Source organism: Camelus ferus, chromosome 2 (assembly GCF_009834535.1).
Source record: "Camelus ferus isolate YT-003-E chromosome 2, BCGSAC_Cfer_1.0, whole genome shotgun sequence".
Lineage (NCBI taxonomy): Eukaryota > Metazoa > Chordata > Mammalia > Artiodactyla > Camelidae > Camelus > Camelus ferus.
The window spans coordinates 49,545,373-49,560,610 of NC_045697.1; the positions used below are offsets into that span (position 1 = coordinate 49,545,373).

General features: G+C 32.2%; 1 protein-coding gene across 2 annotated transcripts in view; it reads right to left on the bottom strand.

Moving 5' to 3' along the window:
• Window positions 1-15,238, bottom strand: part of USO1 (USO1 vesicle transport factor) — a 70,222-nt gene that overhangs the window by 35,749 nt on the left and 19,235 nt on the right. For both annotated transcript variants that reach the window (XM_032457861.1, XM_032457857.1), the window contains exons 5-8: window positions 10,151-10,251; window positions 9,638-9,740; window positions 9,426-9,481; window positions 5,204-5,324 (exon numbers count right to left, since the gene is read on the bottom strand). In XM_032457861.1, coding sequence (XP_032313752.1) covers window positions 5,204-5,324; window positions 9,426-9,481; window positions 9,638-9,740; window positions 10,151-10,251 — 381 coding nt within the window. The remainder of the gene's footprint in view (window positions 1-5,203; window positions 5,325-9,425; window positions 9,482-9,637; window positions 9,741-10,150; window positions 10,252-15,238) is intronic.

Sequence of the window (15,238 nt, forward strand, 5' to 3'; positions counted from 1 at the left end):
CCCATTTTCCTTGGTCACCTTTAAAAATGTGCACCTTCTGCTCATCTATGCTTTCCCATTTTCTCATCTTAGAATGCTTTGTGCTTCCTCTCCCTACTTAATCCCCTTTCAAACTCTTTTATGATGCTACCTCAAACTCCCAAACATTGGTTAATAAAACCTACTATACCCTCAATTACTTTATGAAATGTTCCTTTTCTTTAAAGAAGCTACTTTACTCTGTAATGTTAATGATCCTCTCAGCCCAGAGTACTTTCCAGAGATCATCGATCCTCTCATAAAAATCTCCTGTTCCACTGAGGCTCAGGCCATCTGGCTGTACCATCTATTTTACAACTCCTCATTGCAGTTACATAGCAAATTCACGGTCACTACTCTTTGCTCACTGAAAACAATGGCATTTCACTCAAAGTCTTTTTCCTTTCTTCATGTTCTGCTGCCACTCTTGATTTCAATTTCAATGACAACTCATCCAATACCTGGACCCCTCAGTCCCTTGGCCTCATCTTCAGAGATAATTCTTACTCTAGCACTGAAACCTCCTATCTTTCCAGCTCAAATATTCTCAACATATCTGTTCTAGTTTCCCTGAGACTTTTAACCCATCAATGTCTTCTTTTTAGAAAACTCTTCTGTCTTGACTTCCTTCCTTATCTAGCTTTAGCACATATAGATCTTCATTTCTTCCACCTTATAATTTGCTAACCTCTCTTGTCTGTCTTTCCATAGACAGTGGAAAAGGCACAATCCCATCAAAAACTGCCTGCCTGGCCTTTTACCCCCTACATCTGTAATTGGGTAGCTGAATATTGGGGGGAAAAGGGGACAGATAATCAAGTAGTCTGCACTGCTATAAAATCATGGTGAACACCCTCAACTGGGGCCTTTATCCTTGCCTGGGAATCTTCCTAATTACAATAGTCAACAAATCTCCTATTCTCCAAAAGACTATTTTCAGTCTTCTCTATAATTCTCAACTGCGTCTTCCTCTTTCAACTCAACTCCCTATCACCAAATCCAAAAAAGGACCTGAATCTTCAACTGTGTCATCCTCTGTTATAATGGAAGATACGCTTCTCCTATTTTAAAAGCCAATCCTTACCTCTACTCTGGATTCTGTTTCTTCCTCCTTTTTCAGGTATTATGTAGCACTGACTGATTGTCTTCTGTTTCTCTCATTTCAAACCTCTGCCCCCTCTCTGCTTGCTTACACTGGTTACAGTCTCTTCCATTTTAAAGAAAAAGCCCTCTTAGATTAAGGGAGAATAATCTGATAATTTCCATAGATGTAGAAAAAATGATTATAAAATGCAAGACTCATTCATGATAAAAACTCTTAGCAAAAATCAGACTTAAATGTGAAACATAAACATTCTCATTAAAGTCAGAAACTATTTAACACTGAGTCCAGGTATAGGTCAGTGATAGAGTACATGCTTAGTATGCATGAGATCCTGGGTTCAACCCCCAGTACCTCCATTAAAATAAATAAGAAAAAAAATTCAACACTGTACAAGGACTCTAACCAGTGCAATAAGACAAAGAAGAAAAGTGGTATGAGAATTAAAGAAAGAAAAAAGATTATTCTTATTTGTAGAAAATAACATTATCAACACAAAGTCCAATTAGAACTAATGGTTTAATAAGGTGGTTAGATATAAGACCATTATACAAAAATCAAGTAGTTATCAATTTGAAAATAGAAAGAGATCCCATTTATATGTAACAAAAAGTGTAAGATGCGTACAAATGAATCTAATAAAAAATGTATACAACTCTGTGTTCAAAATTATAAAATATTAATGAAATACATAAAAGAAGATCTTAATAGATTAAAAGATATGCCTGGGTTCATGGGTAGAAAACGTCAATGACAATCCTCCTTAATTTTTAAACTCAATATATTTCTTTTTTTTTTTTTTAACTCAATATATTTCTAATTAAAATCCCAACTGGAATTTTTCAGATAATTTGACTAGCAAGTAAGTTTCATTCAAATGAAAAACAAAAGGAAAAGAAGTGTAAGACAATTCTGAAGAGGGCCAAGATAGGAAATTTTTTCCTATATTCTAATAGATTACTATGATGCTTTAGTAATTAAAAGTGTGTGGTTTTAGTGTAGAACTAGACAAGTGAACTAATGGAACAGAACAGAACTTAGAAACAGACCTGTACACATATGGAAAATTGATCACAAATCTTAGAATATAATTCAAATGCAAAATCCCTACTAATATAAAAGACAAATTTTCAAAGCCTTTAATATAAGAAAGTGATGGAAACCCTCTATGCCCTTGAGGTAGAGAAAGATTCTGTAAATAAGACACAAAAGCATAAACCATTTAAAAAAAAAAGCATGTGATAATATTAAAATGTTAAACTTTAATAAAAACACTAGAAACAGACTAAGAAACCAAAAGAAGATAACTGAAATATGTATAATCAACAAATGATTAGTACCCAGAATATATAAAGAACTCCCAGTCATCAACTAGAAAAGGAAAAAAGTTCTTACACAAAAATGGGCAAGAAGGTAATTCAGAAGGGTGAAAGATAAGCAAACAAAAACAGACAGTGACCTCATCCATGAAAATATGCTTAATCTCATTAATTTAAGAAGTGAAATGAGGTCAGTGAGATACCGTCTCCTGCTCATCAAACTGGCAAGCAAGAATTGACAAGATGTGAAAAACAGGAACTTGAAAACATTGTTGATGGAGTATAGGCTGATAAAACCATTCAAGAGAGCATACCAGACAATACCTGGTAAAGATGAAAAAAGTATTATTCTATTTCTGGGTATATAATGTAGAGAAACTTAATACACAAGTAGATACATAAAGACTAGTCACTTTAACAGTTTATATTAGCAAAAACGTATAAAGCCTATCAACTCAACAAGAAAATAACAGATTATAGTATATTCACACCCCAGAATAAAATATCATGCTTAAAATGAATAAACTAGAGCAACATGTACCAACATGGATAAATCTCAAAAAGATAATGCTGAATAAAAAACAGAAGTTGTGAAATTATGTTCAGAAGGATACTTTATTTAAAAGAATTGGATGTTAGGTACACAAGGGTTTGTTATGCTATTTCCTATTGTTTTCTGTATGCTTGAAATATTTCATATCAATAAAAAATTTACAAAGAGAAAAATCATTCTTTGTCAACCTCCAGTTTCTGTTCACTTCTGTGCCCCCTGTCTTTATCAGATTCCTGATGTGTTTTCTCTACTATTCAATTTTCCCTCTTGTAATTCACTCTTCTGATACTTCAATCTGGATTCTGAGGCAACCACTACACATAAATGCTCTCCCCAAGGTCATCAATGATGTTCATAGTCTAAATCCTTTAGATACAATTCTTATCCTATAGATACATGTCCTTATCTTGATAGCTCAGTGACTTCTAAGACTGGTACCTGCTCTCCTAATCCTTCAAAAAGTGTGGCTCTCCTCTTGCCTCTCAGCCTGTATCTTCTCACAGTCTCTCTTACTAATGCCTCTTCCTCTAAGATTTCTTAACTATTTGTATACCTTAGGCTCTGTCCCAGCACTTCCCTCCTCACTCTTCACTTATTCTAAATGACTCACCTAAACTCTCTTGTTTATCTAATTTTGTTTCATCTATATTCTAAAGACTCTCAGATATTTATTTCCACACACCAGAAATTGACACAACATTGTAAACTGTTGTATTTACAACATGACACAGAATTTTTTAGAATGAAGTCCACTTTCTTTAATGTTGTACAAAAAAAGTGTGAGTAAAAAAAGCAAAACAAAACAATTAAAAAGAAATCTTTATTTCCAGCCCAGCCCTGCCCTCCAGATTAGTAAGTCAACTGTCAACTATCCAACACTACTTGCTAACCTCAGTTCAGTGAATGCAAATAAACTCATTCTCTCTTCTGACCTTAATGCTAGATTTTTGGTTCAACTTCTCATTAAAAACAACTAAAACCCCTGAATTAAAAAAAAAAAAAAAAAAAAAGCCTAGGAGCAATGAAGAAGTGACAGTTTAGCAGGCTAAAACTGACAAGAAAATGGGTATCTACACAGCTAAACAAGTATAAAACTACCTTTTGGCTGGGAGTACATTTCTTGATCTTGATAAATCTAAAACGTTCATTTTGACATTCTCATGGGACAGAAGGAAAATAAATCAAAGCCAAGGGTATACACAAGGTAAAGAAGAAATCTAACAGAAAACTCTTCACCTAATAAATCAGGACCTCAAAGGGATATATATATCCTCAGGGTGAGAATAATGAGAAGTTAACTAGTTCTCATAAATTTTGTAGCCTGGGTTTGCATTGCCTGAGTGGTCCAGGAAATGTTAAGTCTTAAGTTTGGATTAAGGTGATCTCAGATAATCTGCACCCCCAGGGCTTGGCAGAAACAAACACATTCTTCTCCAGGATTCAAATTCCGGTAAGTAATTCTATTAAGTGTGACACAAAACATAGTCAAAGATAACCACATACCATGCTTAAGAACCAGTAGAGCAACTACCAGACCCACAAAGACTTAAAGTACTAGGAATATCAGACAAAGACTATGAAATAGTTGTTTCTTAAGTTCAAAGAAATAAAAAGTAAGTTGAAAATACAAGCAGAAAAAAGGAAGTTATAAGAAATTACCTAGCAAGTTTGCCAAAGAACAAAACAGAACTTCTAGAAAAGAAAAATTTAAAACTCAATAGACACATTTAATAGCCAATCAAACACAGGTAAAGAGAGAAGAGTTGAAACAGAGAGCAGGTCAGTAGAAACAATCCAGAAGAATGCCTGGAAAGATAAAAAGATGGAAAACGCAGAAAAGAAAGTGACAGAGTGAGAGCCTAATCAGAAGACAGAGAATTGAACCTGAGTTTAGAAAGACAGGAGAAAATGTGGCAGAGCAGTATTTGACATGATATAGCTGAGATTTTCTGGAAATGATAAAAACATCAACCTAGACTCTGGAAGTCTACCAACTATTAAACATAAATAAAAAGAAACAGATACTCAACACACCATAGTGGAAGAAAGAATATAAAGCATAGGTCATCCCCCAAGGAAGCCTCTCTCAACACTTAACAAACCAACAAAAAAGTACACGTCCTTCTTTCTCCCTTCAATCGCATTCCTGAAAAGTTAACAATTCAATGAGAACAGAAAGAATCTCTTCAAATCAATCTCTTCATACTATACCTCCATCACTGTTCCCCTCCTCTGTAATAATGTCCAGTAATCTTTCAAAAGCATTTTCAAAAGCAACAATTTTCTGGATTGCTCCATTGCTTCTTGTTAGTGCCTGTAGCAGTAAGACGCCCTTACGGAGAAGAAAGATAATGTTAAGTGGAGTACAACTTTTAAAAGACATTTAAAAACTACTTAAAAAACCACAGAGTTTTAGCAGTGGCAGGAATCTTACAAGCGCAACTTCTTCACTTTATAGAGAGGGAAAACAAGGACAGAGAAAGTAAGCAATTTGCCTCCCTAAGCTACATAGATCTCAAAGGGTCAGAGCCTTGGCTAAAATCCATGTCCACCAATTCCTAATTCAGTTCTCTCCACTGTGTAATATAAATGTATGACAATTCTTGTACAGTCATCAATCAATCATTACACAGCTTTCATTGTGGTCTAAGAGAGCTGAACATGATTATATCTGTCTCAGTAATGCCTCTGCACATACTTCACAACAGTAACAATAAGAAACTGTGAATTCACTAATATAAATCAATAAACACCATCACATTCTAGAAGAGAAATTTCAGATATTCTTATAATTATCTGGCCTGCAAATACCCCAAACTTGACTCTAAGTTAATAAAAAAAGAAAGAATCTAGCCTCCTGAATGGCATGTCTAATACAAGACAATTCTCAATAGTCTCTTGCTTCTGATTTTTAGTTTTTCTCAGCTCCTGTTGGGCTAGATTTAGTCTATATACTCTGCAACCTCTTTATTATTCAAGAAAAACTCACTGTTAACAATTTCTGATTATTTTACTATCAAACAAGTATTTTACGAGCCCAGAAGAGCCCAAGAATACCATTAGGTCAAAGAGACAGTAAATATTTAATAAAAAAAAGCAGGTTATTATTTGGAGGAAGAGGAATAGCAACTAGGTAGTTCAAAAGTTCCAAAATTTTTGCTGGCTGTCAATACTGGGCATATAAGTATTCATGTTAAGACAAAAAATGCCTATGGCCTAACTGGGCTTATCCTACTAATTTTCCTGACTATCCAGTCTCAATATTAAGATGAGAGAGAAAGCAAAAGTGTTTACTTTTACATGTCAAATTCTCCTACCTAATGCTAATTTGAGATTAACTGTTAACAAAGGAAGGAGGAAATACAGTGGAACAAACATTGAGGCTGTGAGTTAGATACGGTGGGTTTTAAAAAGGGTTGTTGTACTTACTAGTGCAACTTAAAGCAAATTACATAAATTTGGAATCTTAGTATACCCACGTGTAAAACAAGGATGGTATTTTTGTCATGGTTTTTATGAGGATTAAAGGAGATGACATAACTTCTATAGAACCTAGGTTCTCAACACTTATCAGTTTCTTTTCCCGACTATTAAGAGGTACATTCTTCAATCAAACACATCCACTAAATGCTATTAAGAACGAAAAGTACACTCATTAGTCATTGAAAGCAAGTGGGCACCAATTCCTTACTTTAAAAACTGGTAATTAATGAGATTGATCTATTTATCCTCTCTTTCATGTATGAATTACATTTCAGGGCAATAAAATATACTGGTTGATAAAGCAGAGTTCTTCACTGTGGAAGATTAAAGCTGAATAAATGTAGAAGAATGACAGAATTATAAAATCACTGTTTTGAAACCCTTAACAAAATAACAGATTCAGGCAATGACCACTAATGAATGATCAGATTTAATGGAGGAAAGAGAACTTTACAATATAGGGATCTGGTTGTCACCACCTGAATCAAACCCACTGACCACTACAAGTGGGACAGCCAGATATTACATTTCTTGATGTGTTGTAAAATTAAGTAGGCTGCATCACCTAGGAAACACTCTAGCAAAGAGGTGAACCAGAACCTAATCAAGCCCTTTAGATAGTTAATAGACATTAACAATCAAATATAATGGGAGAACTTCGTCTGGGTCCTGATTTGAAGGAACCAACTGTAAAAGACATTTATGAGACAACTGGGAACTGAAGTATGTATAATGGTGAAATTACTCAGATGTTTCGACTGCTTTTAAATACTCCAGTAAAAATAAAGGAGTGGTGATGGGAGGGGTAGGTGAAGCAAATATAACAAAATCTTGAAAATTAATGGATTTAAGGGGTGAGTTTGTTTGTATTCTCTACTTTTGTGTGTATTTACCTTTTTCATTATAAAAAACTAAAAATTAGAGAATGAAATTACAGTCTATCACTTAGAAGTGAGCTAGTCATTACTTCTGACAGTTTTCTCAACTTTTATTGCTAATTTTTAAGCACTAAGTAACAAATAAATATGATAGTTCAGTGTACCTATGGTAAATGACCAACTGGTTCTCTAAATCCAGTTCAAAATCAATGTTTCAAATATAAAACAAAAGGGGGCTAAAAATCTTTACCAACAGGCTCCTAGGGAGGTTAGCCAATGTTGATGACTGTCATTCAATGCAATTAGAAAGATTAAAAAGAAGGAAAAGAAAAGAGAATTTTAAAAGAAGGATAAAGAAAAAGGTACAAAAGAGGGAGGAAAAAGCAGTCTATTATTTGAGACAGTTACAGAGTGCTACTAATAATTGCCAGAGGTGACAGTTAGTTTCCTCTGGTTGACAGTGTCAATTGTGCTAGATTTTGGTGTGTTTTATTGCATAATGTTTGATAGTAAATGTCTACAAGAAATTCAATGAATAGGTTTACTGAAACCAAAGACAAAATGGCTGAAGACATGTAAAACTCCAAAATCTAAACACTACAGCAAAAGTATAACTTAATCCCTAATCATAAAATTAATGAAAACCAACATAAAATAGAATCATTTTATCTGTTTCTAATAAAAGTTGAGGAGAAAAGGTTAAAAGCAGAAAAAAAAAGTAGAAAGTTAAAGGAAATGGTATATTTAAGAACCAACTTGATGCAGTTATATATACACACAAATTATATAGGAAAATGAAAATAAATGAAAAAAAAAATGATGGTACTAATAACAATCCAAGGAGAGAATCTCTTTTTAAATGGTTTATGTGGTACCGTTTTATTTAAACTGAGGGCCAAGAGAGGAGTAAAATAACACATTCAGGTTTAGGATATATAGTAATATTTTAGTTAAGAAAAGACACACAAACTTCCTAATAGATAGGTACACAATTCTTAAAAGAATAAAAAATGTCCTTCTCATGAGTTACATTATCATTTCTCCACTTACAATACTGCACTGATATATGTACTACAAAATTTTAAACACAAAGCTAAAACAACCTGTCCATGTGGACCTAAGTCAAGAGCATTTCAGTTTTATCTCTGCTTTGCCATGAACCAGTTGTGAGGCTAAGGGCAATCCAAATGTTGTTTACTAGCACTTAAGATGAGAAAGGGACAGGGCCAAGTACCACAAATATAAAGATGAGTAAGACATCACTAACAAAACAAGTCACTCAGTTTCTGTAAGTCTTGGGCTTCTAAGTGTATACGTGGAGACTGAATTAGCTTGATAAAATCTCCTAGTTCCAGGGAGTGAGGGATATAGCTCAGTGGTAGAACGTGTGCTTGGTGTGCATGAGGTCCTGAGTTAACCCCCAGTATCTCCATTAAGGAAAAAAAAATCTCCTAGCTCTAATTAAAAAAAAATTTTTTCCAATTGTTGTGTAAAGAGTATTAAGGTTTTGATCAAGTTGTAGATAACAGAGAAAAATGTTCAAGCAACAAAACAATATTGTATCAATACAAAATATTCAAATATATATGCAAACACTAAAATAAATCAGAATGGAAAATTAACTCTAGAGCAAATCATGCTCTATAGTTAAATAAAGATTACAAGGAAAATCCTTTGAAATATGCATTCAATCGAATAAGAGCGAGGATTCCAAATGTGACACTTTGTTAAGGTCATGCAGTTCAATGTATGGGGATGTTTCCTCTACTCTTTCTGGAGGGAGACTTTGGTGTCAGTACAACCCTTCAGAAAAGGATGAAAGAAATCCTAAACTTGTGGAATGCATAAGTTTGAATAGCAAAATCATTTGTCTAAGCCAAAATACTGAATAGGCAGAAAACAAAGAAAAAATGTGGCCTTGTATATGACTTTAAAAGGTCTAAAAGATTGTCTAATACCCCAACATTCCAAGTCTAACTTTTTATGGCTCTGAATAAGGGTCAACAAAGATTTCATTTACAAAGAGAGAAAACAAAATGCATATTCTTAGACTTTTTTCAAGTTTAACTTACATCATTACGTATAACTTCCCTGGAATCCGCTAGTAAGTCCATCAATCTTGAAACACCTGAAACATATAACTATGTGAAAAACACTGGCAGATCAAAATTACAAACAGTGATTCAAATTATAAACAATTTATTAACACATCATTTCAGTCACCCTCTTTAGGAACGATCCTCACTTTAAATCCAAAATTATATAAGGAAGATGAGTCACTCACCCATGGGACTGACTAAAATAATTTGCTGCACTTGAGGCCCTAGCTGTTTTAAAAGAGAAGTAAGAAGCTTCACACCAGGCCAGCGGACGTGGAAATCAAACTCCTATAAGAATTTAAAATATTTAACATTTGTAACTCACATTTTCAAGAAAAACATTTTTTTTCAACTAATACCAGTAGCACAAAAAACTAGAAACAAAAAAGAGTTTGGAGAACTTTAAAAAACTAAGAATAAAAAGCAATAAAAAGAAATGAGTTAATATAAATTGACCAAATTGATTAAACTATTATTGACTAGATAAAACAGTATTTTATAAAACTGGAAATAAGAAGTAATCAATATTTTAACACACTATAAGGCTCTTAAAACAAACATGTAAATCTCTTTCAATGATACAACAAATTTTACAACCTTAAAAAGGTATATATATATATGTTGCTTCCTCAGTAACACCCAAAGAGGCAACAAAAGAAGCTTATAAAATGACAAAAATAGCAAGGTTCTTTAATTACCTCTAATAAAGATAACAGGAGAGTGACATTTTCTTGCTGCTTAATGAAAATTTCTGTAAACTGGCTTCCCAAATCCTCATTCTGCCTTGTGGAGTTTTCTTCTGTAACATTCAAAGATAAGGTACTTGAATATGATGCTTTGTTGTTTTAAAGTATCCTTTTTGTTACAGAAGCTAAGCAGAAATGATAATTTTCTTGGAACTGTATGTCGGAAGTAGTATCACAATTTTGCTGGAAAGACATATCCTAAAAATAACTTTCAATATCATTTAAATGAATTTTTATTTTTTAAATGTTAAAATATGCTATTCAAAGAAAATACATTTAGATTTTTCACATTTTCTCAAGGTCATTTTTTAGGTTAAAACTCTAGAGCACAAGGGAACTTACTAGGGTGATGGAAATATTCTATCTCAAATGTGATAGTCGTTACGCTACTATATACCTTTGCCCAAAGAATAAATATTAATATATGTAAATTATACCTCAAAATCTCCTCCCCCAAACATTATTGAACATACAGTTCTTACTGTTACTGAGTTAAATAATTTAATTATAAAATCAAACCAATCATCTGCAGATCCTTCAGTATCTTTTTTAAAAAAAAATTAACATATATATCCTATAAAATTATTTGGCAATAAAACCAGAATTTTTAAATTTGACAATTAATTTTTCACTTGTTCTTTAAAAGATTTTATATTTGTCCTTAAGACTTAAAGGTCTTTAGATTAAACCATCTGTTGTTTCAATGTATTTTATCAAAAAAATGTAAAGGATCACTAAAAACTGAAGCAACAATTGCAAAAGTAAATTATCATTTAAAATCTGCCTACACTATAAATGCAATTTAGAGATGGCAAGTACACTACTCCTCATTCCCTCACCCATACCAGACACAGCTAATCCTTTTCCACATGTTGCTCCAGGCAGTGACTATAAACCAATGGAGTTGGCAGTCAAGATCAAATACATTTATTACCCCTCAAACAGTTCTTTTTCAAATGTGACACTGTAATACTAATATGCTTTAGAAAGCAAGTAGTGACAAGTACTGACAAGAAAAGCAAGGCAATCCAACAGTGACAGTGATAATCACATCTAATTATTTATAGAGAAAAGAGAAAAGAGAAGAGACCACAAGTAGAAATGTTTTCCAATATTGATTAATATGCTAGGTTTTTCCTTCAGAAACCCTAAGAAATATTTCTTTTTATCATCTCTTGTATCAGTAAAAGAATTAACTGTTTCTGGACCTTAAAACTACATTACTCAAACAAAAAAAAAACAAGTTCAGAGTATAGAGAGAACCAGAAATTTAGTTTTGGATGTATCAAATTTTGAGATACATAAAAATTTGGAGATATTCATCAAGTAGGCAGTTAATTAAAAACAAGCTTGGCTGTCAGTGGATAGGTTTGGGTTAGACATATACATTAGAGTGATAAACATAATAATGATTTAAAGTCACAAGACTGGATGATAAAGGGCATCTACAAAAAGCTTACAGCCAACTCTACACTTAATGGTAAAAGGCTGAATGCTTTCCACTTAAGATGAGGAAAGAGGCGAGAATATCCACTTTCACAAATTCTAGTCGGCATCATACTGGAGATGTTAGTGCCACAGGGCCACAGGCATACAGATTGGAAAGAAGTAAAACTGTATTTACAGATGACATGTTTGTCTATGTAGAAAATCCTATGGAATCTACAATAAATCCTATTAGAACTAATAAGTGAGTTTAGCAAAGTTGCAAGATAAAAGGTCAATATACAAAATTAACTGCATCTTTACTTACTGGTGATGAACAATTAGAAATCAAAATTTTAAAACAGCACCACTTAAAACAGCATCAAAAAGTATTAAAGACTTAGGGATAAATCTGATAAAACCTGTATGACTTATACTTTGAAAACTCAAAAATGGTGCTGAGAGAAATGAAAGAAGACTTAAATAAATATATATACCATGTTCTTGTATTAGAAGGCACAATACTGCTAAAATGTTTGTCTTCTCCAAAATCAATCTGTATATTTAACAGAATCCCAATCAAGATCTCAGTCAGCCCTTTGTAGAAATTGACAAACTGATTCTAAAATGATATGGGAGTTGAAAGGACCAAAAAGATCCAAAATAATTTTGAAAAGGAAACAAAGTTAGAGGACTTAACACTACATAATTTCAAGACTTATAAAGCTACAGTAATCAAGACAGTGTCATGTAGGCAAAATGACACACACAGAAGACCAACAGAATAATAAGTCCAGAAACAGACCTATTTGCTCACAGGCCTAGTCATAGAGTTAAAACTATAAAACTTTAAAAAGAAAACATAGGACAAAATGTTAGTGATTTTAGATCTGGCAAAGATTTCATAAATAGGAAACAAAAGGCCCAAATTATATAAGAAAAAAAAGGTAAACTAGACAACCAAAATGCAAAATTTTGCTCTTCAAAATACAACGTTAGAGGAGGGTACAGCTCAGTGGTCCTCGGTTCAATTTCTAGTATCTCCATTAAAATAAGTAAATAAATAAACCTAATTATCTCCCTTCCAAAAATAAAGCAAAACATATATATTAAAAAAATACAATGTTATGAAAATAAAAAGGTAAGTCACAGATTGGGAGAAAGTATTTGTGAAATATATATCACAAGAACTTTTACCTGGAAAACACACAGAACTCTTACAACTCAAGTATAAGAAGACAACTCAGTAAAAAATTAACAAAGGATTTGAATAAACACTTCAAAGAAGAAAGGAATATGTATGGCAAATAATAGCATGAAAAATTGTTCAATATAATTATTCGTTTTGAAAATACAAATAAAAACTACCATGAGATACAATTTCACATCTATTAGAACAGCTAAAATTTTAAGACTGACCATATCAAGTATAAGAGTATGAAGAGGAACTGGGATTCTCATACACCACCATAGGAATGTAAAATGGTACAACTACTTTGAGAAACAGTTTGGTAGTTTCTTATAGAGTTAAACATACACATACTGTATCACTTAGCCTGTGTATTTATTCAAGAGAAATGAAACACACAAAAACTTGTACATAAAAGCTTTATGTTTACCAGCTAAAAACTGCAAAAAACCCAAATGACTACCAACAGGGGAATGAATTAGCAAATTTTATAAATTCATACAACAAAATACTATTCAACAATAAAAAGTACATCCATATTTTTTAACATCTGTCTGCATCCTATGAACTAGTTATGTAAATTATAAGATTTAATAAAGAATCTAGTCAGAAAAATGGCCATAATTTATTAAATCAGAAATCTTTGGAATATAAAACAAAATGTATCAAAAAAAATTCTGCTATCCAACTTACTAGATCATACTGTATAAGTTACCTGATCTCTGGGTTCTCATTACCTCATTTTTAAAAAAGAGAAAAATATCACCTACCTCACAGGCTGCTATGAGGATCAAATAAGATAATGGGCATAAAAGCACTGTAAAATTTAAAGCTCTGTACAAATATAATGCTGATCTGTACTACTGAATAAGGAAACAGCATTGTCACAAGAGTCGAGGCATAAATGCTCAGTATTTTCTGCTCTCAAACAAGGGGTTCGAATGTCACAAAAGGTAGTGTGACACACCTAATAAGTTAGTTTCTTTGTTAGTTTTTTGTTAGGTATAGGCAACTTTGTTATGTACCATTTTAAACCTACTTTAGGTAAGGATTTTCTCTTCCTCATTTGAAAAAGTTAGGGACCTCAGGAAAAATGATAAAACAAAATTAAACTGGGTTACTTTAATTATGAGGAAAAGAAGTATCAATGTTAAAAGGAAACAGAACTTGAAACGGATCTCAAAAAAAAAGAAAGACAATATTGATGAGTTTTATAAATTAATACAAAAAAATGTGAGTAAACAGATATTATTGTGCATGCATTATTTTAAAGGGACAATATCAACATATAAGTATTTCAAACTGGAATACCTTCCAGTTCTTACTGAATATACATAAATTTTGTATGTATGTATAGATATTCAAATACTATTTTTACTTTTAAATAAACTGCCTCAAAATTTTTTCCCAGGAACATAAAAAGTAATTCAAATAGATTGTCCTACCAGACCAAAAGCTTTAATTATGCTAAAGCATGTTAAAATATGAACTAGAATATTTTCTGTGTTCTGAACAATAGATTTAGCAGGCATTGAAATATAAGTAGTAATATAAGATTATCAAATATTCCTCTTTAATTAAGGAATTCTTATATAGTGAAACAAATCTCAAGATTTTTTTTACCAGCCAGAAGAAACATTACTTGATAGTATCCTTTTGTATTATCAGAAATTATGTCTAAAAGCGTTATGCATATTAAATGCAATCTTTTACCTTCAACATCATCTGAAAAGGTAGACAAAAATAAATAAATAAAAAGTGGGTGATAAAGAAAAATTTCTTATGTAGTACTATTCACAACAAAACAAATAGGAGCTTAAAAATGTCAAATAATAATACAATCTCTTGGAAGGAAAGATACATACTCATTTTACTCAAATATCTGAGGTATCCTGATAGAGATATAGCATAGGCTATATCTTCAGGATTAAGAGACAGATTTATTAAAAAATTGAAGGGTTATAAAATATACCCAAGGTAAATAAATCTAAAATGAAGTTCATTGTGTCAGCTAAGAATTACCTTTCGATGAAGCAGTAAAGACAAAGTATCAATAACAGAACTGAAGGCCACATTTCTCAGTATCTAGATTTCTAAAAATTGACTCTTCCAGGCCAAGTAAATTTTCAGAAGAAAGTTTAAGTGCATATTTTAATCTTCCCTAGAAAAAATAAGCCTGCTAGTGTTTTTCTCCAAAGAACTGTTTATCCTGTTTCATCCAAAGGATCATTTTTAGATACTGAATTAAAAATAAAAGCCCAAATAAATAAAGAGCAAAAACCTGGATTTTAAACATTATTAGATTATAAATTTATAACAAAGGAAAAACACCTAAGTGCTACTATATAATTTTTTAAAATACAAAAATTATCCAGTATAATCTAGAAAAGAGCTAAATTTTCAATCTGAAACTACTAAGCAAAAAT